At 52.3% G+C, this 24,181-nt stretch overlaps 2 protein-coding genes across 2 annotated transcripts; both read left to right on the top strand.

The window, feature by feature from the left end:
- The first annotated feature begins 112 nt into the window (after window positions 1-112).
- On the top strand, window positions 113-4,004 carry LOC129475684 (heat shock transcription factor, X-linked-like). Its single transcript, XM_055267925.2, has 2 exons — window positions 113-2,423; window positions 3,261-4,004. Exons 1-2 carry the CDS (start codon window positions 1,884-1,886, stop codon window positions 4,002-4,004), a joined length of 1,284 nt encoding a protein of 427 aa, XP_055123900.1. The 5' UTR covers window positions 113-1,883.
- Window positions 4,005-9,113: 5,109 nt separating this feature from the next.
- LOC129475435 (heat shock transcription factor, X-linked-like) lies at window positions 9,114-23,052 on the top strand. Its single transcript, XM_055267478.2, has 8 exons — window positions 9,114-9,178; window positions 13,149-13,219; window positions 13,295-15,170; window positions 16,008-16,654; window positions 21,745-21,826; window positions 22,208-22,355; window positions 22,661-22,798; window positions 22,991-23,052. Exons 3-8 carry the CDS (start codon window positions 14,631-14,633, stop codon window positions 23,050-23,052), a joined length of 1,617 nt encoding a protein of 538 aa, XP_055123453.1. The 5' UTR covers window positions 9,114-9,178; window positions 13,149-13,219; window positions 13,295-14,630.
- Window positions 23,053-24,181: the final 1,129 nt, after the last annotated feature.

Below are 24,181 nucleotides of genomic sequence, written 5' to 3'. Positions count from 1 at the left end.
GATGTGTATCTTATTTGCTGGGTGGCCCAGGAAACTGGAATGGTCCTCTCAGCCAGCCTCAGAGGAAAGAAATCTCTAGCTGGCACAGGCAGCCAAGTGAGGCTGGCGGCTGCAGGGGCACAGCCTTTAGAATGAGTCCTTCAGTGCACAGCTCCCAGGGTATAGGGGGTAGTGGGAGGAAGGAGGGGACGCCTCACAGATGCCACTGTTGGCTGGGCTACGCCGTGCCACACTTGTTACTGCTTAGGAGGCTTTCTGGAGTGTTCCTTGGGTGCTACGACAGTCTGCAGCAGACACTGTCCTTTTACTGCTCCTGGTCCTCGTTTGCTCCCCAGTGATGTCAACAGCTGAGGAGTGCTCATGCTGCAACAAAAGGCTCTGCAATTGCTGTCTAGCTCGCCCTAGCCATCTCTAGAGTTCTGCCTGAACTGAAACCCAAGTGGGGTTCAGCTCATGACTTGGGGCAATTGACCAGGAAATCCACCAGTTGCTGTGGCTGGAAGGATTTTCAGTCCTGTGGGTTGTAACCAGAGGCCACAGGTGGATTCTGCCTTAGGCTCATGAGATTTCCGACTTGCTGTTCAAGAAAATGCCTTGTGAAGCGACAACAGTAGCTGTGACCCAACTGCCGGGTGCCTTGCTAGTTCCTATACGTCCCACTGGATCCTCACAGCCCCGGGAAGCAGGTGCTACTACTCTTATCCCCGGGAGGAGACGGAGGCCGAGAGAGGTTAAGTGACGTGCCCAAGTCACACAGCTCGGCAGCGGCCAGGTTGAGACACCAGCATCAGCAGTCTGTTTGCAGACCCCTCACTGTCACCCCCTGAGCCAGTGCATCTTGGGCCCTGCGGTCAGGGTGTCTCAAGCGTGGAGGCATCACCGGTTCGTGGCAGTCTCTGGAAGATCCCTGAGCTCTGTGCCCAGAATCGAGTCGGGGGAGTCTGTGCAGAGGTGGCCCTGTGTGTGGGGACAGTGTACGACACAGACACTGCTTTGGATGGACACCTCTCCCGTGACCTCCTAGCATCCGATCCCAAAGGAACAACTGTTGCAGAGATGGACCACTAGGCACAAACCCATGTGCGTTTCTCTGGAGACACTGGCCAAGGAAAACAAGACATGCTCAAAGGCCAACAGCTGCATGCCCCACCACGATGTGACTGCAGAGACCCGGGGTGTAGAAGGGTGTCTCTGCTTGGTGGGGGGACACGTGCAGGCCGAGGAGAGGCAGGAAGAAGGCTGCCTCCGACTCCCCACTGGACTGCATGGCGACGGTGTGTGCTGGGGCAGTCAGCTAAGCCATTTGCCTAAGTGGCTGTCGGGTATCTGCGTGCTGGGGACCGACAGTGTGGGTGTGTTAGGAGGATCTGTATGGAGCACATTGCTGCCTCTGGCTAGGACAGGGTGGAAAGGGTGGCGTGGCTACAGCCTGACCCGTGGGCATTGTCCTACCCTTTATTCTGTGCTTCAAAGTGTCAGTCATGTGCTGGGGTCTGTGGGCCCATGACTCAGATGGTGAGCTCTGACCTTCCTGAGCCAGGGCTTTCCTGTAGTTCTGCCTGGCTCAGGAGCTCTAGGACAAGGGGACCGCTCCAGGTCTGCACCTAAGGTGTGGCAGGGCCCCTTGGCACTCCTGTGCACTAGTGTCATCTTTCCCATTGAAATGACTGTGAGGATCGGAATGTGCACATGCAGATGGGCAGCTACTTGTCTGCCTTGGCCCTTTATTACATAACTTGCTGGGTGTGTGGAGATGCCACCCCTCCCCCGGCAGTCAGAGCCCCTTTATGATGTCATGGGGCTGGTTACATGACTGCCAAGGGGTGCTGCTGGCCACACTGCACTAGCAAGTTTGCCAGTTGGAGGACTAGCCATCATTGATCATGGCTCGCTGTGAAGAAAGAAATTTGAGAGGACAGGGTCACGGCTTGGAAAGGGTGCCTTTTCCTCCCCAATTGCACTCAGAGACCTACCTTCACCCAGCAGATCCTTCCCCTGCCTGGCACGACCCAGTGTCCACTGGGAGCCCTAACTTCATGCTGCTGACAGAAGAAATCGCTTTCCAACCTCTGGCCGAGGCAGCTTCGTTCAGAAGGCCGCACCCTGACGGTGACGTCCCGCCCCAGGGAGCAGATAATCTCCTCTCCCTCCCCTTTCCGCAGAAACTGTGGAGACTGGTCAGCAGCAACCAGTTTTCGTCCATCTGGTGGGATGACAGTGGGACTTGTATAGTGATCAATCAAAAACTCTTTGAAAAGGAGATTCTCAAAAGGGACGTCGCACACAAAGTGTTTGCCACAAATTCGATAAAGAGCTTCTTCCACCAGCTAAACTTGCATGGCTTCCGAAAATGGCGTCAATGCGCTTTCAGGACCTTCACCCGCATTTTCTCCACAAACAGGCCGGTCTCCATCTCGAATAAGGTAATGAACGACAAGCCTCTGGGGGGGTTAAGTCGGTGGGCTCTGGGGCCTGGTCGGGTGGAAGTCCCAGGACTGCCTCCTGGGAAGTGGGCGACCTCAGGCAGGGTGTGGGGCCATCACTGTGGGCTTGTGTCCCCCTCTGGGTGGAGGTGACATGAACTAAGAGCGAATGTGGGGAGAGGGCTGAGGATGGTACCTGCCCCTCTCGAGTGTGTAAAATATCACAGGTGCTAAGTAGCCATATCTGCATGTCCTCCTGCCCCGGGCCAGCCATGTCGTCTGGTGGTTGCTGTGTCCCCCTGACTCCATAGCGCTTTACCGTGTGAGGTGAGCAGGCCAGGGGAGTCTGGTATTTGTACCACTGTCACCCTAGCTGGTGTCTGGAGAAGTGCTCAAGTTGAAGTGCTGAAGGGCGCCTGGCGCAGGAGGTGCAGATGCTCCTGCTGCCCTTGGTAGGTGGGCCCCTGGTGTGGAAGAGCCAGTGCCCAGGGCCTCCAGCCCAGCCGGGGTGCATTCTGTTGCCAGCCGACACTGCATGGGGGAGGCCCAGAATCTTCTTCCCTCCTGGTCTGCAACTTCAAAGACCCTTTCCGCTGGCCATGGACACCCTAATCTGCCATTTTGAGGCTTTTTCCAAGACGGAAAGGCCCGCCACAACTTGGTAAACCTTGACGATGTGAACGCGAGTCCCCAGCTTCCTTTGGGGACTGGGACCTTTTCCAGAAAGGCCTCCTGGGCCAGCAGAGTTCTCTTGCACAGGGGCGTAGATGGTTGGTAGTTGTAGTCCATCCTTGTGACTTGCAGTTTCCTTTTGTTTATTTAAACTTTGACTTACAGTTAGAGTTCTACTGCCATCCTTACTTTCAAAGAGACTCCCCTCACCTCCTCGTGAGGATGAAGAGAAGAGTGGGCGTCAAGTCTGCACCAAGACATCAGGAGGAGGACAAGCCAGAAGCTGCTGGATCCTGTCTGGCACCAGCAGACACTGAGCAACAAGATCACACATCTCCGAATGAGAATGACCAGGTCACACTGCAACACCAGGAACCGGCCGGTCCCAACACCCAAATCAGGAGTGGCTCTGCTCCACCAGCAACTCCTGTGATGGTGCCCAATCCCGCCATGGCGAGTGACAACGCTCCAGCGACCCAGCCGGCGGGCGAGTGGTCAGAGGGCAGCCAGGCTCACGTCACTCCGGTGGCCACTGTCCCTGGGCCTGCAGCACTGCCCTTCCTCTATGTCCCTGGATATCCCACTCAGATGAATTCTTACGGGCCTGTGGTGGCCCTTCCCACAGCGTCCCCTAGTGCCCTTGCCATGGACACCACAGGACTTCCTGCACCTGGCATGCTGCCCTTTTGCCATCTCTGGGTACCGGTGACCCTAGTGGCTGCTGGGGCTGCACAGCCTGCTGCCTCCATGGCCATGTTCCCCCATCCCCCAGCTCTGCACCACCATTGCCCCCACAGCCACCGCATGTCACGGTACATGCCAGCTAGCGATGGGCCCAGGCGTACCCAGCCTATGCAGACCAGAGCACATAGAGGCGAGCATTTGGGCAGAATATGTGCTGGTCAATAAATGTGTCAGAAAATGAGTAATTTTCTGACTGCACAAAAAAGTCTTCATGGTCTCCATCCTTTTTCTTTCTTTGCAGTCCAGTACCCCGCTCTGACATCTTTGGCTTGCATGATAGAGACTTCAGCCTAACACGCCTCCCTGGAAAAGTGCCCAGGAGGTTCTCGAGCAGGTGCTGGGTTTTAGGAAGCCCCTCAGACATCCTGCCTCTGCTCATTAAAAATTATCTGGAGCTGGCTGGGCGCGGTGGCTCACATGTGTAACCCCAGCCCTTTGGGAGGCTGAGGCGGGTGGATCACAAGCTCAGGAGATGGAGACCGTCCTGGCTAACACAGAGAAACCCCGTCTGTACTAAAAATACAAAAAATTAGCCGGGCGTGGTGGCGGGAGCCTGTAGTCACAGCTACTCGGGAGGCTGAGGCAGGAGAATGGCATGAACCCGGGAGGCGGAGCTTGCAGCGAGCCGAGATCGCACCACTGCACTCCAGCCTGGGTGACAGAGCAAGACTCCGTCTCAAAAAAAAAAAAAAAAAATTACCTGGAGTTGCTCGCTGAGTGCCAATTGTGCTGCTAGCATTGCCGGCTGAGGGTTCACAATGACACTGTGTTGCTGGCCATTCCTTGTCATGGTGGTGCCTTTATATAACAGGATCTTCACTTTACATACAGATGAGATCACGTCTGGCTTTGTCATTGAGTTAAAAAGTGCCCTTGATAGTTGTGGCGGTGACACATACTACCAAGGAGTCCTACAGGTTTGCAGTTTAGAGGGTGCTCATTAGTGTCTGGTGGACAGGATTTACGTTTGGCTTTTATGTCTGTACTGGATCTGGTGGGGTTTTTTACTTCCTTCCTTGATTCCCCCACTATGCCCCCACTTTTTCTTTCTTGTTTTCCTTTCCTTTCCTTTCCTTTTTTCTTTCTCTTTCTCTCTTTCTTTCTCTCTCTCTCTGCTTCCTTCCTTCCTTCCTTCCTTCCTTCCTTCCTTCCTTCCTTCCTTCCTTCCTTCCGTCTCTCTCTCTCTCTCTCCCTTTCCCTCCCTTCCTTCCTTCTCCTTCTTTCTTTTGGAGCCAAAAATTAATTTAAAAGATGTCATGTCATGTTTTAACTTAGGAAGCAGCCTTTTCTGGTCACTTGGGGTGTTCATCTTAGAACACATGCTATCATCGACAAACCTCTTTGAATGATCAGAAGAAACAGATTCAAGTCCTTACCATAGACACAACTGGGCACAGACATCAAAAGAGCTCTGAAATCAGGGCGTGCAGAGAGCCCCAACACCCACACACCAGAACCCAGAGGTATCCCTGCCTGTGATTTTTAATTTGACAGTAGGTGGCAGAGTCCTGGGAGACGTGGGAAGAGGCCATAAGAGAATGCAGACATGGGAATGGATTAATCCAGAGTCCAGCCAGGTCTGCATCTCCCTGTCTCGGCCTGCTCACTTACAAATGGGTGCTCATTTACAAATCGGTGTGAATCACATTTCATCATTTGTGAGCTCCTTAGTTTCCAAGAAGTACAATTTTCTCATGTGTTTCTTGGACTTTATACATATGCCTCCAGAGTTTGAATCATGCAAAGATGCTGCCACTTAAAAACCTCTTTCCTACAAACTTATACCCCTCCGATCCTGGTTTTCCTGTGAATCTCAGCCGGGCACGGTGGCTCACGCCTGTCATCCCAGCACTTTGGGAGACTGAGGCAGGTGGATCATGAGGTCAGGAGTTCAAGACCAGCCTGGCCAAGATGGTGAAATCCTGTCTCTACTAAAAATACAAAAATTAGCCGGGCACGTTTGCAGGCACCTGTAATCCCAGCTACTCGGGAGGCTGAGGCAGGAGAATCGCTTGAACTCAGGGGGTAGAGATTGCAGTGAGTCGAGATCACGCCACTGCACTCCAGGCTGGGGGACAGAGTGAGGCTCCATCTCCAAAAAAAAAAAAAAAAAAAAAAAAATACTGTTAGAAGAATGGAAAAAACGATATAGATGGAGAGAAAATATTAGTAATCTGATGTCTGATAAAGAACTCATATGCTGAATAAACACCAAACTTTTAACATTCAACCTTTGAAAACAAAGAATCCAACTAAAGATGTAAATGATTTGAAGACATTCACCAATGAAGACACGCAGAAATACACATACATTCACCAATGAAGATACACACGTGAAAAGATGATCACCATAATTATTCACTAATAATGCAAATGTCAACAGCACTAAGATTCCTCTACCCACCTAGTACAATGGATAGAATTCAAATACCTGAGAATATCAAATTCTGGAGAGGATGTGGAATTCTCATTCATAGCTGGTAGACAAGAAAAATGTTTCATTCACTCTAGAAGGCCTTTTGGCCCTTTCTTATGTAGTAAAACATAGACTTACCTTTAGATCCATCAGTCGTACTCCTAGGTTTTACCTAAGTGAATTGGAAACTTTGGTTCTCACATGGAAGATCGTGTACACGAATGTATATAGTAGTTTATTCATAATCACCAACCAAGATGTCCTTGAAGAGGTGAATGGATAAAACCAATGGTACTTCCACAAACTGAAAGTGTATTCAAAGTTCAATCTACCCTCAAATATTCCAGGACAGGAAATTTTGGAGGCCCGTTCAGCCAAGTGGCAAGGGAAAATGAATCACTGTCTTATCTCAACTCTTCCAATGCATCCAAAATGGGCAATTGTTTAACTCATTCTCCCAGGCTCGCTCTCCTAGATTCATAAACAGATGAAGGCACCCGAGCACTCATGAAAAGAATTTGTGAGGCAAGTGTTCACACATATCACAGCAAATGTCATAAACAGATAATCACATATCCAACACAACAGTGGATTAAACGAACAAGCCGCCTGTATGCATGGAATAAAAATACGATGAAATGTTAGAAAAAAATTCAATTCTAATTCCCTGCATACAAGATAGACTAGAAAAAAACATTCAGTCATGGCAATGGGTACAGGCAAAGGCTCTGAAATGAATTCTATGTAAGTACAAATTAACAATGTTAAGCAAACTAACATTAAAAGGAACTTCCATTTCCTCAAATCGGCAGCAAGCATACATAAATGTGAAATGTCAGAAGCTCTGCCATTCACGGCAGTGACAAGTCGTTGACCTATGCTGTCACCACTACCACCTACATCTGCAGTGAATATGAAAATGAAAAAGAGACAGAGCTATGGATGTCAAAATGAAAATGAGATATGAAGACTGCTAAGAAATAGTATTTGTTAACTATATGATTATCTACATAGAAAATTCAAAGGAATAGACACATTGAATATTCAAATGAATAAAAGACTTCAGAAAACGTCATATAGAAGGTGATTACAGCAAAATCATGAGCCTTGCCACACAGAAGCAACTTAGTGCATAAAATAGAAAATAGAAAATATACCATTCACAGCAGCATTAAAATCCAAAATGGAAGTAAGAAGAGCCTAACAAGACCTTCATGGAAGCAACTGTGCAAAGTTGCTGATAGACTCAGGAAATAATCTCAAGTAAATGGATCTGTATACCATATTCCTTGATGGGGAACAGAATATGGCAAAGATGTAAACGCTACTTAAATTAAATACAGAGTGAGTGCCTTAACTGTCATTGCCAAAGTGACAACCAAGCTCAGGTTGCTGTGCTCTGCTCCCCAAATCAACCCCGGAAAAATATAGAAGGGAAAAGATTAAAAAAAAAAAAAAAAAACATCAAAACAGAGAAAGCCCTGGGGATGACTGAAGCCTGTGCTAAACTAGTACTTGTGTTTTGGGTCCAGGGAGCAGCAGGGAAATCGAGGAGGTCTGTACCCTGCATAGATGGCAGATTACAGGATGGATAGGAGAAAGTGTTTAACATTCCACCCCACATCATTGCGCAATCTGAGGCAGCGCCACAGAATCTGATGCCAGTAGCCGTGGGGTAATATCACGACACCAGGAAATTTGAGTTGATTGAGACACTATGGCTCCAGAGTTCTGCTAACAACCACCTGAAACAAACTTAGTAGGAGAAGACCAGCCTTCCACAAAATTATTATTTTAATGGAATATAAAGAATGAACTAGGAATAGAATAGTAAGTATGTGTGAAGGCCACATACTATGAGTAGATATTAATAAAATATGTGTGCATATATATAGTATAAAGTCTACAAATACAAACGAATATGTATCTAAAGATATATACACGTAAGTATATATAATTATACATCTATGATATAAAGATATATATGCATGTATATATACATATAAGCATAAATGTACATAATGTCTAAAACAGGTATGTATATAAACGTAGATATAAACAAAATGTACATATACTATATCTAATGTACACATACAATGTAAAATTTATTACCATATGAATGAGGATTAAAATATGAAAATCACTAATCTGGACTCTGCTGTGTTCGATACCTTCAAAACACATGGCTTCTCCAAATCTCTTGCTGCTGCTCAGCCTCTTCCGTGTAAAAATAAACCTTTTAGGACAAAAGGTTTGCAAAGTCTAGCTCTGGCTGGGGAGGAGCCCCCATGGGAAGGTGTGCATCTTCTCTCAGAGGTCCTACAATCACAGGTGCTGCAGCCCCCCAGGGAGCATCTAGCCTTGGACCCGCAGCCATTCTCTGCAACGCGTGCAGCTGGACAAATGCTCAAAGGTGACATAAACGGATCATCTCCCACCCATCACTTCATCGAAGAGCCAGGAGCCAGGAGGAGAACCCTCCTGAGTAGAGACTGAAGGTCCACCCTCCCCACATAGAGGGGCCACAGAATCCAGCTCAGCCCTTCCTGTCAGCCCTGGAAGACCCTGGCAATGTCGTCACCCCGACCACACCCCTCCCCTCACTGCCACCTCATGCGACTGGGAGTCAGAGACTTGGTCTGAGAGGAGCACACCCAATCGGCAGAAAATGGGGATCCAGACCCAGGTATCAAGGTCAGGACCCTCTGAGGGATGACTGAGGGCCCCTATCCCCATCCCCACCCTTACTCCACCAGAACCCGATTCAGCCCCTACTGTCAACCCAGGGAAGCCCCAGGCTTAGAGGCCGGATGTGACGTCACTGACACGCGCACTGGGGTCAGAGAGAAGGGAGAGGCCTCCTTCTGAGGGGCGGCTTCATACCGGTGGAGGGAAGCGGGCCCAGGCTCTGTGAGGAGTCAAGGTGAGGTGCTGAGGGAAGACTGAGAATGCCCCCGCCCCAGATAGAGGACCCCAAAGAACCAAGTGCCTTCTCCGCTCCCAGCCCTGTACCACCCGGGGGCTGATCTGGGGCTGACTTGTGAGGCTGGGCCGACCCCCTCCCTCCGCCGCTCAAGCTGCTGGGCACTCTGGAGTGAGAGCTTGGTGTGACCAGGGCAGGGCTGGTTAGGAGAGGGCAGGGCCCAGGCTCTGCGGGGCATCAAGGTCAGGACCCTGAGGGAGGGCTGCCCCCCCCCCCCCACCGAACCATGACCTACAGCCCCAGGTTCCCCAGCCCCATCCTCAGCCCCACTCTACACCCCACCCCACCCCACCCCACCCTAAACTCCACCCCACCCTCAACTCTCCCGCGGCAGAATCTGGTTCCACCTCTGTTGTCAACCCAGGGAAGCCCCAGGTGCCCGGATGTAAGGCCAGTGACTTGCACGCTGGGTGTCAGAGAGTAGCGGGGGGTCTCGCTGTGAGCGGTGGGTCGATATCGGCCGAGGGAAGCGGGCCCAGGCTCTGTGAGGAGGCAAGGTGAGACCCTGAGAGAGGACTCAAGAACACCCACCCCAGATAGAGGACCCCAAATAATACAGCACGGCCCCTGTGCCAGCCCTGGACAACCTGACCTGGCGGAGTCGGGCTTATCAGGCTGGGCCCAGGCTCTGACTGGCATCAAGTTCAGAACCCTGAGGGAGGGCTGAATGCCTCCACACCCCTAACCCAGCCACCACCACCATGACCTACAGTCTCAGGTTCCCCACCTCCATCCTCAACCCCCCACTCCACCCCACCCCCAAGTCTCCCGTGGCAGAATCCGGTTTGGCCCCTGCTGTCAACCCAGGGAAGCTCCGGGTGCCCGGATGTAAGGCCTCTGACTTGCGCACTGGGGGTCAGAGAGTAGCAAGGGCTTGGTTCTGAGTGGTGGCTGAAGATCGGCAGAGGGAAGCGGGCCCAGGCTCTGTGGGGAGGCAAGGTGAGACGCTGAGGGAGGACTGAGGACGCCCCCACCCCAGATAGAGGGCCCCAAATAATCCAGCACCACCCCTGCTGCCAGCCCTGGACCACCCGGGGGTGGACTTCTCGGGCTGGGCCACCCTTCGCCACCTCACTGCTTAAGCCCCAGGGGACTCTGGGTCAGAGCTTGGTGTGACCAGGGCAGGACTGGTTGGGAGAGGGCAGGGGCCAGGCTCTGCCAGGCATCAGGGCCAGGACCCTGAGGGAGGGCTGAGGCCCCACAGAGGGAGTCACTGCCCCTGCAGTCAACCCTGGGACGTTCCGGGCATGGCGGTCAGGGAAGCGGATCCTGATATCTGCATCCTGGGCTGACCGAGGGAAGGGGGTTGGTATCGTTAGCATGGCCGCGGGAGAATAGAGGGAGGGTCCGGGTCCTGCTGGGAGACAAGGAAGGCCTGAGCGGACCCAGTACCCCAGGACAAGGGGCCCACCCGGCCCCTATCTGAGACCGAGGCCCCTCCTCATTCAGCCTCGGGAATCCGACAGATAGAGACTCAGGTCCACAGAGGGGTGGGGCCCAGCCCTCTAGGAGACCAGGGAAGGAACAAGACAGAGGACAGAGGGGACCCTGGAGTCCAGCTCGGTGGGGATCCTGGCCTGGGTGATCCCGGGCACGGTGGCCACATGTGGTGCATTGTGGCTGGTGGGATCGGGTGTCAATGGGGACAGGGCTGTGGTACGAGGAGTGGGGCCTCAGGTGAGCAGAAGGAGGAGTCCCAGAGGCCTGAGGAAGGATTCACCAGACCTCTCATCCCAGACCTAGGAAACCTGCCCCTGCTGTCAGTCTTGGGAGGCCCCAGGCAGGACTGTGAGGAAGGGAAGTGCCCTGTCCACCCCCAACACACACTTTCTCAAAGAGGGTCTAAGGGAGAAATTGGCCTTGGTCTGCAAGACTCATCTCTGGTTCAGCAAAATGGAAGGGGCCAGATTCTGTGAGGAGCAAATATGAATACCTAGAGGACACCGAGACCGACGAGGCCCCCTGAAACCTGCTCCTTTGGTCAGCCTTGGGTATCTCACGCATGAGTGACCATGAGGTGCCCCCTCACTTCTGCCTCCCAGGTCTCAGGGAGGTGGGGGCCTTGGTCCGAGGGGTTTCCTCAGCTCAGCAGAGGGAGCCACACCTGGTCAGCACAGGGTGGAATCCAGGGTCTTCCAGGAGTGACGGGGAGGAAGTTTGGTGAGGACTGAAGGTAAGAAGGTACCTCCACGCTCTCAGAAAAGAAAGGACCTCACAGACACTGGTGTCACCTGTTCTCAGCCCCAGGTGGCCCCAGGCAGGAATGGCATGAGGCATGGTCTCATTTCTCCCGTCGTGACTAGGGGTGAGAGGTCTGAGGGAGGTGAGTACCTTGATCCCAGAGGGCACTGAAAGATTCAACAGAGGGCTCCACACCTGGTCAGTAGAAGGAGGACTCCCAGGATCAGCAGGACCCGAGGTTTGCCCCGTTCATGAGGAATGGAGGTACCCCCAACCCAGAAAGAAGCCACCCCACAGAGTCCAGGTGAATTCTGTTCTTAGATGTGGGGGCCGGGGGGGTAGCTGATCAGGGATGGTGCTAAGTGGCAAGCTCACTTGCACCACGGCAGGAAGTTGAGGAGCCCTCAGGGGGATGAGGCATTGGTGTCAAGGGAGATGTCTGCTCATCTCAAGGGTTTGAGGGTCGAGTAAGTAGAAGCCCCAGCAGAAGTAAAGATGAATAACCCACAGGAGGACTTTGGAACACCCACCTCATACCTGAAGGATTCAGCTGGTGGGGTCAGCCGTGGACACCCCACGCAGAGGTGACAGATGTGGGGCCTCCTCACCTCTGTTTCTGGATCTCAGGGAGGTGAGGACTTTGTTCTCAGAGGGTGTGTGGACAAAACAGGGAGGCACTGTGTTCAACAGACACAGTGGTCACAGGATTGGAGAGCAGTCCAGGTGAGGAACCTAAGGGAGGATTGAGGGTACCTCCAGGCCAGAGAAACTCTCAGATCAAGAGAGTTTGCCCTGCCCCTACTGTCACCCCAGAGAACCCGGGCAGGACTGTCTGCTGAGGTCCCTCCTTTATCCTGGGATCATTGGTGTCAGGGAGGGCTGGCCTTGGTCTGAGGGCGCTGCACTGAAGTCAGCAGAGGGAGGGTCCCAGGCCCTGCCAGGAGTCCAGGTGCAGACTGAGGGGACCCCACTCACCAAACACAGAGGACCTAGCCCCACCCTGCCCCTTCTGTCAGCTGAGGGAAGCCGCTGGGTGGATGGACTCCCCTCACTTCCTCTTCAGGTGTCTCCTGGAGATAGGGCCTCAGGTCAACAGGGGGAGGGTTCCAGACCCTGCAGGCATCAAGATGAGGACCGGGCAGTATCCTCACCCCAGGACACATGGACCCCATTGAATTTGGACATCTCTTACTGTACTTCCGAGGAAACCCTGGGCAGGTGTGGGCAGATGTTGGTTGGGGCATGTCCTTCTGTTCCATATCAGGGATGTGAGCTCTTGATCCGAGAGATTCTCAGGCGAGTAGAGGAGTGGAGTCCAGTCCCTGCCAGGAGAAAGGTGAGGGCCCTGAGTGAGCGCAGAGGGGACCATCTGCCCCAAAGGTGTGTAGAACTCAAGAGTGTCCTGCCCGCCCTCTTGACAGCACTGAGGGACCGGGGCTCTACCTGCAGTCTGCAGCCTAAGGGCCCCTCGATTCCTCTTCCGGGAGCTCCAGGAAGCAGTCAGGCCTTGGTCTGAGACAGTGTCCTCAGGTCACAGAGCAGAGGAGGCCCAGGCAGTGTCAGCAGTGAAGGTGAAGTGTTCACCCTGAATGTGCACCAAGGGCCCCACCTGCCCCAGCACACATGGGACCCCATAGCACCTGGCCCCATTCACCCTACTGTCACTCATAGAGCCTTGATCTCTGCAGGCTAGCTGCACGCTGAGTAGCCCTCTCACTTCCTCCTTCAGATTCTCAGGGGACAGGCTGACCAGGAGGACAGGAGCCCCAAGAGGCCCCAGAGCAGCACTGAAGAAGACCTGTAAGTCAGCCTTTGTTAGAACCTCCAAGGTTCGGTTCTCAGCTGAAGTCTCTCACACACTCCCTCTCTCCACAGGCCTGTGGGTTCTCCATCACCCAGCTCCTGCCCACGCTCCTGACTGCTGCCTTGACCAGAGTCATCATGTCTCTTGAGCAGAGGAGTCCGCCCTGCAAGCCTATACGTCCCACTGGATCCTCACAGCCCCGGGAAGCAGGTGCTACTACTCTTATCCCCGGGAGGAGACGGAGGCCGAGAGAGGTTAAGTGACGTGCCCAAGTCACACAGCTCGGCAGCGGCCAGGTTGAGACACCAGCATCAGCAGTCTGTTTGCAGACCCCTCACTGTCACCCCCTGAGCCAGTGCATCTTGGGCCCTGCGGTCAGGGTGTCTCAAGCGTGGAGGCATCACCGGTTCGTGGCAGTCTCTGGAAGATCCCTGAGCTCTGTGCCCAGAATCGAGTCGGGGGAGTCTGTGCAGAGGTGGCCCTGTGTGTGGGGACAGTGTACGACACAGACACTGCTTTGGATGGACACCTCTCCCGTGACCTCCTAGCATCCGATCCCAAAGGAACAACTGTTGCAGAGATGGACCACTAGGCACAAACCCATGTGCGTTTCTCTGGAGACACTGGCCAAGGAAAACAAGACATGCTCAAAGGCCAACAGCTGCATGCCCCACCACGATGTGACTGCAGAGACCCGGGGTGTAGAAGGGTGTCTCTGCTTGGTGGGGGGACACGTGCAGGCCGAGGAGAGGCAGGAAGAAGGCTGCCTCCGACTCCCCACTGGACTGCATGGCGACGGTGTGTGCTGGGGCAGTCAGCTAAGCCATTTGCCTAAGTGGCTGTCGGGTATCTGCGTGCTGGGGACCGACAGTGTGGGTGTGTTAGGAGGATCTGTATGGAGCACATTGCTGCCTCTGGCTAGGACAGGGTGGAAAGGGTGGCGTGGCTACAGCCTGACCCGTGGGCATTGTCCTACCCTTTATTCTGTGCTTCAAAGTGTCAGTCATGTGCTGGGGTCTGTGGGCCCATGACTCAGATGGTGAGCTCTGACCTTCCTGAGCCAGGGCTTTCCTGTAGTTCTGCCTGGCTCAGGAGCTCTAGGACAAGGGGACCGCTCCAGGTCTGCACCTAAGGTGTGGCAGGGCCCCTTGGCACTCCTGTGCACTAGTGTCATCTTTCCCATTGAAATGACTGTGAGGATCGGAATGTGCACATGCAGATGGGCAGCTACTTGTCTGCCTTGGCCCTTTATTACATAACTTGCTGGGTGTGTGGAGATGCCACCCCTCCCCCGGCAGTCAGAGCCCCTTTATGATGTCATGGGGCTGGTTACATGACTGCCAAGGGGTGCTGCTGGCCACACTGCACTAGCAAGTTTGCCAGTTGGAGGACTAGCCATCATTGATCATGGCTCGCTGTGAAGAAAGAAATTTGAGAGGACAGGGTCACGGCTTGGAAAGGGTGCCTTTTCCTCCCCAATTGCACTCAGAGACCTACCTTCACCCAGCAGATCCTTCCCCTGCCTGGCACGACCCAGTGTCCACTGGGAGCCCTAACTTCATGCTGCTGACAGAAGAAATCGCTTTCCAACCTCTGGCCGAGGCAGCTTCGTTCAGAAGGCCGCACCCTGACGGTGACGTCCCGCCCCAGGGAGCAGATAATCTCCTCTCCCTCCCCTTTCCGCAGAAACTGTGGAGACTGGTCAGCAGCAACCAGTTTTCGTCCATCTGGTGGGATGACAGTGGGACTTGTATAGTGATCAATCAAAAACTCTTTGAAAAGGAGATTCTCAAAAGGGACGTCGCACACAAAGTGTTTGCCACAAATTCGATAAAGAGCTTCTTCCACCAGCTAAACTTGCATGGCTTCCGAAAATGGCGTCAATGCACTTTCAGGACCTTCACCCGCATTTTCTCCACAAACAGGCCGGTCTCCATCTCGAATAAGGTAATGAACGACAAGCCTCTGGGGGGGTTAAGTCGGTGGGCTCTGGGGCCTGGTCGGGTGGAAGTCCCAGGACTGCCTCCTGGGAAGTGGGCGACCTCAGGCAGGGTGTGGGGCCATCACTGTGGGCTTGTGTCCCCCTCTGGGTGGAGGTGACATGAACTAAGAGCGAATGTGGGGAGAGGGCTGAGGATAGTACCTGCCCCTCTCGAGTGTGTAAAATATCACAGGTGCTAAGTAGCCATATCTGCATGTCCTCCTGCCCCGGGCCAGCCATGTCGTCTGGTGGTTGCTGTGTCCCCCTGACTCCATAGCGCTTTACCGTGTGAGGTGAGCAGGCCAGGGGAGTCTGGTATTTGTACCACTGTCACCCTAGCTGGTGTCTGGAGAAGTGCTCAAGTTGAAGTGCTGAAGGGCGCCTGGCGCAGGAGGTGCAGATGCTCCTGCTGCCCTTGGTAGGTGGGCCCCTGGTGTGGAAGAGCCAGTGCCCAGGGCCTCCAGCCCAGCCGGGGTGCATTCTGTTGCCAGCCGACACTGCATGGGGGAGGCCCAGAATCTTCTTCCCTCCTGGTCTGCAACTTCAAAGACCCTTTCCGCTGGCCATGGACACCCTAATCTGCCATTTTGAGGCTTTTTCCAAGACGGAAAGGCCCGCCACAACTTGGTAAACCTTGACGATGTGAACGCGAGTCCCCAGCTTCCTTTGGGGACTGGGACCTTTTCCAGAAAGGCCTCCTGGGCCAGCAGAGTTCTCTTGCACAGGGGCGTAGATGGTTGGTAGTTGTAGTCCATCCTTGTGACTTGCAGTTTCCTTTTGTTTATTTAAACTTTGACTTACAGTTAGAGTTCTACTGCCATCCTTACTTTCAAAGAGACTCCCCTCACCTCCTCGTGAGGATGAAGAGAAGAGTGGGCGTCAAGTCTGCACCAAGACATCAGGAGGAGGACAAGCCAGAAGCTGCTGGATCCTGTCTGGCACCAGCAGACACTGAGCAACAAGATCACACATCTCCGAATGAGAATGACCAGGTCACACTGCAACACCAGGAACCGGCCGGTCCCAACACCCAAATCAGGAGTGGCTCTGCTCCACCAGCAACTCCTGTGATGGTGCCCAATCCCGCCATGGCGAGTGACAACGCTCCAGCGACCCAGCCGGCGGGCGAGTGGTCAGAGGGCAGCCAGGCTCACGTCACTCCGGTGGCCACTGTCCCTGGGCCTGCAGCACTGCCCTTCCTCTATGTCCCTGGATATCCCACTCAGATGAATTCTTACGGGCCTGTGGTGGCCCTTCCCACAGCGTCCCCTAGTGCCCTTGCCATGGACACCACAGGACTTCCTGCACCTGGCATGCTGCCCTTTTGCCATCTCTGGGTACCGGTGACCCTAGTGGCTGCTGGGGCTGCACAGCCTGCTGCCTCCATGGCCATGTTCCCCCATCCCCCAGCTCTGCACCACCATTGCCCCCACAGCCACCGCATGTCACGGTATATGCCAGCTAGCGATGGGCCCAGGCGTACCCAGCCTATGCAGACCAGAGCACATAGAGGCGAGCATTTGGGCAGAATACGTGCTGGTCAATAAATGTGTCAGAAAATGAGTAATTTTCTGACTGCACAAAAAAGTCTTCATGGTCTCCATCCTTTTTCTTTCTTTGCAGTCCAGTACCCCGCTCTGACATCTTTGGCTTGCATGATAGAGACTTCAGCCTAACACGCCTCCCTGGAAAAGTGCCCAGGAGGTTCTCGAGAAGTTGCTGAGTTTTAGGAAGCCCCTCAGACATCCTGCCTCTGCTCATTAAAAATTATCTGGAGCTGGCTGGGCGCGGTGGCTCACATCTGTAACCCCAGCACTTTGGGAGGCTGAGGCGGGTGGATCACAAGCTCAGGAGATGGAGACCGTCCTGGCTAACACGGAGAAACCCCGTCTGTACTAAAAATACAAAAAATTAGCCGGGCGTGGTGGCGGGAGCCTGTAGTCACAGCTACTCGGGAGGCTGAGGCAGGAGAATGGCATGAACCCGGGAGGCGGAGCTTGCAGCGAGCCGAGATCGCACCACTGCACTCCAGCCTGGGTGACAGAGCAAGACTCCGTCTCAAAAAAAAAAAAAAAAAATTACCTGGAGTTGCTCGCTGAGTGCCAATTGTGCTGCTAGCATTGCCGGCCGAGGGTTCACAATGACACTGTGTTGCTGGCCATTCCTTGTCATGGTGGTGCCTTTATATAACAGGATCTTCACTTTACATACAGATGAGATCACGTCTGGCTTTGTCATTGAGTTAAAAAGTGCCCTTGATAGTTGTGGCGGTGACACATACTACCAAGGAGTCCTACAGGTTTGCAGTTTAGAGGGTGCTCATTAGTGTCTGGTGGACAGGATTTACGTTTGGCTTTTATGTCTGTACTGGATCTGGTGGGGTTTTTTACTTCCTTCCTTGATTCCCCCACTATGCCCCCACTTTTTCTTTCTTGTTTTCCTTTCCTTTCCTTTCCTTTTTTCTTTCTCTTTCTCTCTTTCTTTCTCTCTCTCTCTGCTTCCTTCCTTCCTTCCTTCCTTCCTTCCTTCCTTCCTTCCTTCCATCTCTCTCTCTCTCTCTCCCTTTCCCTCCCTTCCTTCCTTCTCCTTCTTTCTTTTGGAGCCAAAAATTAATTTAAAAGATGTCATGTCATGTTTTAACTTAGGAAGCAGCCTTTTCTGGTCACTTGGGGTGTTCATCTTAGAACACATGCTATCATCGACAAACCTCTTTGAATGATCAGAAGAAACAGATTCAAGTTCTTACCATAGACACAACTGGGCACAGACATCAAAAGAGCTCTGAAATCAGGGCGTGCAGAGAGCCCCAACACCCACACACCAGAACCCAGAGGTATCCCTGCCTGTGATTTTTAATTTGACAGTAGGTGGCAGAGTCCTGGGAGACGTGGGAAGAGGCCATAAGAGAATGCAGACATGGGAATGGATTAATCCAGAGTCCAGCCAGGTCTGCATCTCCCTGTCTCGGCCTGCTCACTTACAAATGGGTGCTCATTTACAAATCGGTGTGAATCACATTTCATCATTTGTGAGCTCCTTAGTTTCCAAGAAGTACAATTTTCTCATGTGTTTCTTGGACTTTATACATATGCCTCCAGAGTTTGAATCATGCAAAGATGCTGCCACTTAAAAACCTCTTTCCTACAAACTTATACCCCTCCGATCCTGGTTTTCCTGTGAATCTCAGCCGGGCACGGTGGCTCACGCCTGTCATCCCAGCACTTTGGGAGACTGAGGCAGGTGGATCATGAGGTCAGGAGTTCAAGACCAGCCTGGCCAAGATGGTGAAATCCTGTCTCTACTAAAAATACAAAAATTAGCCGGGCACGTTTGCAGGCACCTGTAATCCCAGCTACTCGGGAGGCTGAGGCAGGAGAATCGCTTGAACTCAGGGGGTAGAGATTGCAGTGAGTCGAGATCACGCCACTGCACTCCAGGCTGGGGGACAGAGTGAGGCTCCATCTCCAAAAAAAAAAAAAAAAAAAAAAATACTGTTAGAAGAATGGAAAAAACGATATAGATGGAGAGAAAATATTAGTAATCTGATGTCTGATAAAGAACTCATATGCTGAATAAACACCAAACTTTTAACATTCAACCTTTGAAAACAAAGAATCCAACTAAAGATGTAAATGATTTGAAGACATTCACCAATGAAGACACGCAGAAATACACATACATTCACCAATGAAGATACACACGTGAAAAGATGATCACCATAATTATTCACTAATAATGCAAATGTCAACAGCACTAAGATTCCTCTACCCACCTAGTACAATGGATAGAATTCAAATACCTGAGAATATCAAATTCTGGAGAGGATGTGGAATTCTCATTCATAGCTGGTAGACAAGAAAAATGTTTCATTCACTCTAGAAGGCCTTTTGGCCCTTTCTTATGTAGTAAAACATAGACTTACCTTTAGATCCATCAGTCGTACTCCTAGGTTTTACCTAAGTGAATTGGAAACTTTGGTTCTCACATGGAAGATCGTGTACACGAATGTATATAGTAGTTTATTCATAATCACCAACCAAGATGTCCTTGAAGAGGTGAATGGATAAAACCAATGGTACTTCCACAAACTGAAAGTGTATTCAAAGTTCAATCTACCCTCAAATATTCCAGGACAGGAAATTTTGGAGGCCCGTTCAGCCAAGTGGCAAGGGAAAATGAATCACTGTCTTATCTCAACTCTTCCAATGCATCCAAAATGGGCAATTGTTTAACTCATTCTCCCAGGCTCGCTCTCCTAGATTCATAAACAGATGAAGGCACCCGAGCACTCATGAAAAGAATTTGTGAGGCAAGTGTTCACACATATCACAGCAAATGTCATAAACAGATAATCACATATCCAACACAACAGTGGATTAAACGAACAAGCCGCCTGTATGCATGGAATAAAAATACGATGAAATGTTAGAAAAAAATTCAATTCTAATTCCCTGCATACAAGATAGACTAGAAAAAAACATTCAGTCATGGCAATGGGTACAGGCAAAGGCTCTGAAATGAATTCTATGTAAGTACAAATTAACAATGTTAAGCAAACTAACATTAAAAGGAACTTCCATTTCCTCAAATCGGCAGCAAGCATACATAAATGTGAAATGTCAGAAGCTCTGCCATTCACGGCAGTGACAAGTCGTTGACCTATGCTGTCACCACTACCACCTACATCTGCAGTGAATATGAAAATGAAAAAGAGACAGAGCTATGGATGTCAAAATGAAAATGAGATATGAAGACTGCTAAGAAATAGTATTTGTTAACTATATGATTATCTACATAGAAAATTCAAAGGAATAGACACATTGAATATTCAAATGAATAAAAGACTTCAGAAAACGTCATATAGAAGGTGATTACAGCAAAATCATGAGCCTTGCCACACAGAAGCAACTTAGTGCATAAAATAGAAAATAGAAAATATACCATTCACAGCAGCATTAAAATCCAAAATGGAAGTAAGAAGAGCCTAACAAGACCTTCATGGAAGCAACTGTGCAAAGTTGCTGATAGACTCAGGAAATAATCTCAAGTAAATGGATCTGTATACCATATTCCTTGATGGGGAACAGAATATGGCAAAGATGTAAACGCTACTTAAATTAAATACAGAGTGAGTGCCTTAACTGTCATTGCCAAAGTGACAACCAAGCTCAGGTTGCTGTGCTCTGCTCCCCAAATCAACCCCGGAAAAATATAGAAGGGAAAAGATTAAAAAAAAAAAAAAAAAACATCAAAACAGAGAAAGCCCTGGGGATGACTGAAGCCTGTGCTAAACTAGTACTTGTGTTTTGGGTCCAGGGAGCAGCAGGGAAATCGAGGAGGTCTGTACCCTGCATAGATGGCAGATTACAGGATGGATAGGAGAAAGTGTTTAACATTCCACCCCACATCATTGCGCAATCTGAGGCAGCGCCACAGAATCTGATGCCAGTAGCCGTGGGGTAATATCACGACACCAGGAAATTTGAGTTGATTGAGACACTATGGCTCCAGAGTTCTGCTAACAACCACCTGAAACAAACTTAGTAGGAGAAGACCAGCCTTCCACGAAATTATTATTTTAATGGAATATAAAGAATGAACTAGGAATAGAATAGTAAGTATGTGTGAAGGCCACATACTATGAGTAGATATTAATAAAATATGTGTGCATATATATAGTATAAAGTCTACAAATACAAACGAATATGTATCTAAAGATATATACACGTAAGTATATATAATTATACATCTATGATATAAAGATATATATGCATGTATATATACATATAAGCATAAATGTACATAATGTCTAAAACAGGTATGTATATAAACGTAGATATAAACAAAATGTACATATACTATATCTAATGTACACATACAATGTAAAATTTATTACCATATGAATGAGGATTAAAATATGAAAATCACTAATCTGGACTCTGCTGTGTTCGATACCTTCAAAACACATGGCTTCTCCAAATCTCTTGCTGCTGCTCAGCCTCTTCCGTGTAAAAATAAACCTTTTAGGACAAAAGGTTTGCAAAGTCTAGCTCTGGCTGGGGAGGAGCCCCCATGGGAAGGTGTGCATCTTCTCTCAGAGGTCCTACAATCACAGGTGCTGCAGCCCCCCAGGGAGCATCTAGCCTTGGACCCGCAGCCATTCTCTGCAACGCGTGCAGCTGGACAAATGCTCAAAGGTGACATAAACGGATCATCTCCCACCCATCACTTCATCGAAGAGCCAGGAGCCAGGAGGAGAACCCTCCTGAGTAGAGACTGAAGGTCCACCCTCCCCACATAGAGGGGCCACAGAATCCAGCTCAGCCCTTCCTGTCAGCCCTGGAAGACCCTGGCAATGTCGTCACCCCGACCACACCCCTCCCCTCACTGCCACCTCATGCGACTGGGAGTCAGAGACTTGGTCTGAGAGGAGCACACCCAATCGGCAGAAAATGGGGATCCAGACCCAGGTATCAAGGTCAGGACCCTCTGAGGGATGACTGAGGGCCCCTATCCCCATCCCCACCCTTACTCCACCAGAACCCGATTCAGCCCCTACTGTCAACCCAGGGAAGCCCCAGGCTTAGAGGCCGGATGTGACGTCACTGACACGCGCACTGGGGTCAGAGAGAAGGGAGAGGCCTCCTTCTGAGGGGCGGCTTCATACCGGTGGAGGGAAGCGGGCCCAGGCTCTGTGAGGAGTCAAGGTGAGGTGCTGAGGGAAGACTGAGAATGCCCCCGCCCCAGATAGAGGACCCCAAAGAACCAAGTGCCTTCTCCGCTCCCAGCCCTGTACCACCCGGGGGCTGATCTGGGGCTGACTTGTGAGGCTGGGCCGACCCCCTCCCTCCGCCGCTCAAGCTGCTGGGCACTCTGGAGTGAGAGCTTGGTGTGACCAGGGCAGGGCTGGTTAGGAGAGGGCAGGGCCCAGGCTCTGCGCGGCATCAAGGTCAGGACCCTGAGGGAGGGCTGCCCCCCCCCCCCACCGAACCATGACCTACAGCCCCAGGTTCCCCAGCCCCATCCTCAGCCCCACTCTACACCCCACCCCACCCCACCCCACCCTAAACTCCACCCCACCCTCAACTCTCCCGCGGCAGAATCTGGTTCCACCTCTGTTGTCAACCCAGGGAAGCCCCAGGTGCCCGGATGTAAGGCCAGTGACTTGCACGCTGGGTGTCAGAGAGTAGCAGGGGGTCTCGCTGTGAGCGGTGGGTCGATATCGGCCGAGGGAAGCGGGCCCAGGCTCTGTGAGGAGGCAAGGTGAGACCCTGAGAGAGGACTCAAGAACACCCACCCCAGATAGAGGACCCCAAATAATACAGCACGGCCCCTGTGCCAGCCCTGGACAACCTGACCTGGCGGAGTCGGGCTTATCAGGCTGGGCCCAGGCTCTGACTGGCATCAAGTTCAGAACCCTGAGGGAGGGCTGAATGCCTCCACACCCCTAACCCAGCCACCACCACCATGACCTACAGTCTCAGGTTCCCCACCTCCATCCTCAACCCCCCACTCCACCCCACCCCCAAGTCTCCCGTGGCAGAATCCGGTTTGGCCCCTGCTGTCAACCCAGGGAAGCTCCGGGTGCCCGGATGTAAGGCCTCTGACTTGCGCACTGGGGGTCAGAGAGTAGCAAGGGCTTGGTTCTGAGTGGTGGCTGAAGATCGGCAGAGGGAAGCGGGCCCAGGCTCTGTGGGGAGGCAAGGTGAGACGCTGAGGGAGGACTGAGGACGCCCCCACCCCAGATAGAGGGCCCCAAATAATCCAGCACCACCCCTGCTGCCAGCCCTGGACCACCCGGGGGTGGACTTCTCGGGCTGGGCCACCCTTCGCCACCTCACTGCTTAAGCCCCAGGGGACTCTGGGTCAGAGCTTGGTGTGACCAGGGCAGGACTGGTTGGGAGAGGGCAGGGGCCAGGCTCTGCCAGGCATCAGGGCCAGGACCCTGAGGGAGGGCTGAGGCCCCACAGAGGGAGTCACTGCCCCTGCAGTCAACCCTGGGACGTTCCGGGCATGGCGGTCAGGGAAGCGGATCCTGATATCTGCATCCTGGGCTGACCGAGGGAAGGGGGTTGGTATCGTTAGCATGGCCGCGGGAGAATAGAGGGAGGGTCCGGGTCCTGCTGGGAGACAAGGAAGGCCTGAGCGGACCCAGTACCCCAGGACAAGGGGCCCACCCGGCCCCTATCTGAGACCGAGGCCCCTCCTCATTCAGCCTCGGGAATCCGACAGATAGAGACTCAGGTCCACAGAGGGGTGGGGCCCAGCCCTCTAGGAGACCAGGGAAGGAACAAGACAGAGGACAGAGGGGACCCTGGAGTCCAGCTCGGTGGGGATCCTGGCCTGGGTGATCCCGGGCACGGTGGCCACATGTGGTGCATTGTGGCTGGTGGGATCGGGTGTCAATGGGGACAGGGCTGTGGTACGAGGAGTGGGGCCTCAGGTGAGCAGAAGGAGGAGTCCCAGAGGCCTGAGGAAGGATTCACCAGACCTCTCATCCCAGACCTAGGAAACCTGCCCCTGCTGTCAGTCTTGGGAGGCCCCAGGCAGGACTGTGAGGAAGGGAAGTGCCCTGTCCACCCCCAACACACACTTTCTCAAAGAGGGTCTAAGGGAGAAATTGGCCTTGGTCTGCAAGACTCATCTCTGGTTCAGCAAAATGGAAGGGGCCAGATTCTGTGAGGAGCAAATATGAATACCTAGAGGACACCGAGACCGACGAGGCCCCCTGAAACCTGCTCCTTTGGTCAGCCTTGGGTATCTCACGCATGAGTGACCATGAGGTGCCCCCTCACTTCTGCCTCCCAGGTCTCAGGGAGGTGGGGGCCTTGGTCCGAGGGGTTTCCTCAGCTCAGCAGAGGGAGCCACACCTGGTCAGCACAGGGTGGAATCCAGGGTCTTCCAGGAGTGACGGGGAGGAAGTTTGGTGAGGACTGAAGGTAAGAAGGTACCTCCACGCTCTCAGAAAAGAAAGGAC

Source organism: Symphalangus syndactylus, chromosome X (genome assembly GCF_028878055.3).
Source record: "Symphalangus syndactylus isolate Jambi chromosome X, NHGRI_mSymSyn1-v2.1_pri, whole genome shotgun sequence".
Taxonomy (NCBI): Eukaryota; Metazoa; Chordata; class Mammalia; order Primates; family Hylobatidae; genus Symphalangus; species Symphalangus syndactylus.
Note: the sequence above shows the minus strand (reverse complement) of the source record. Positions and strands in the feature narration are given on the sequence as shown.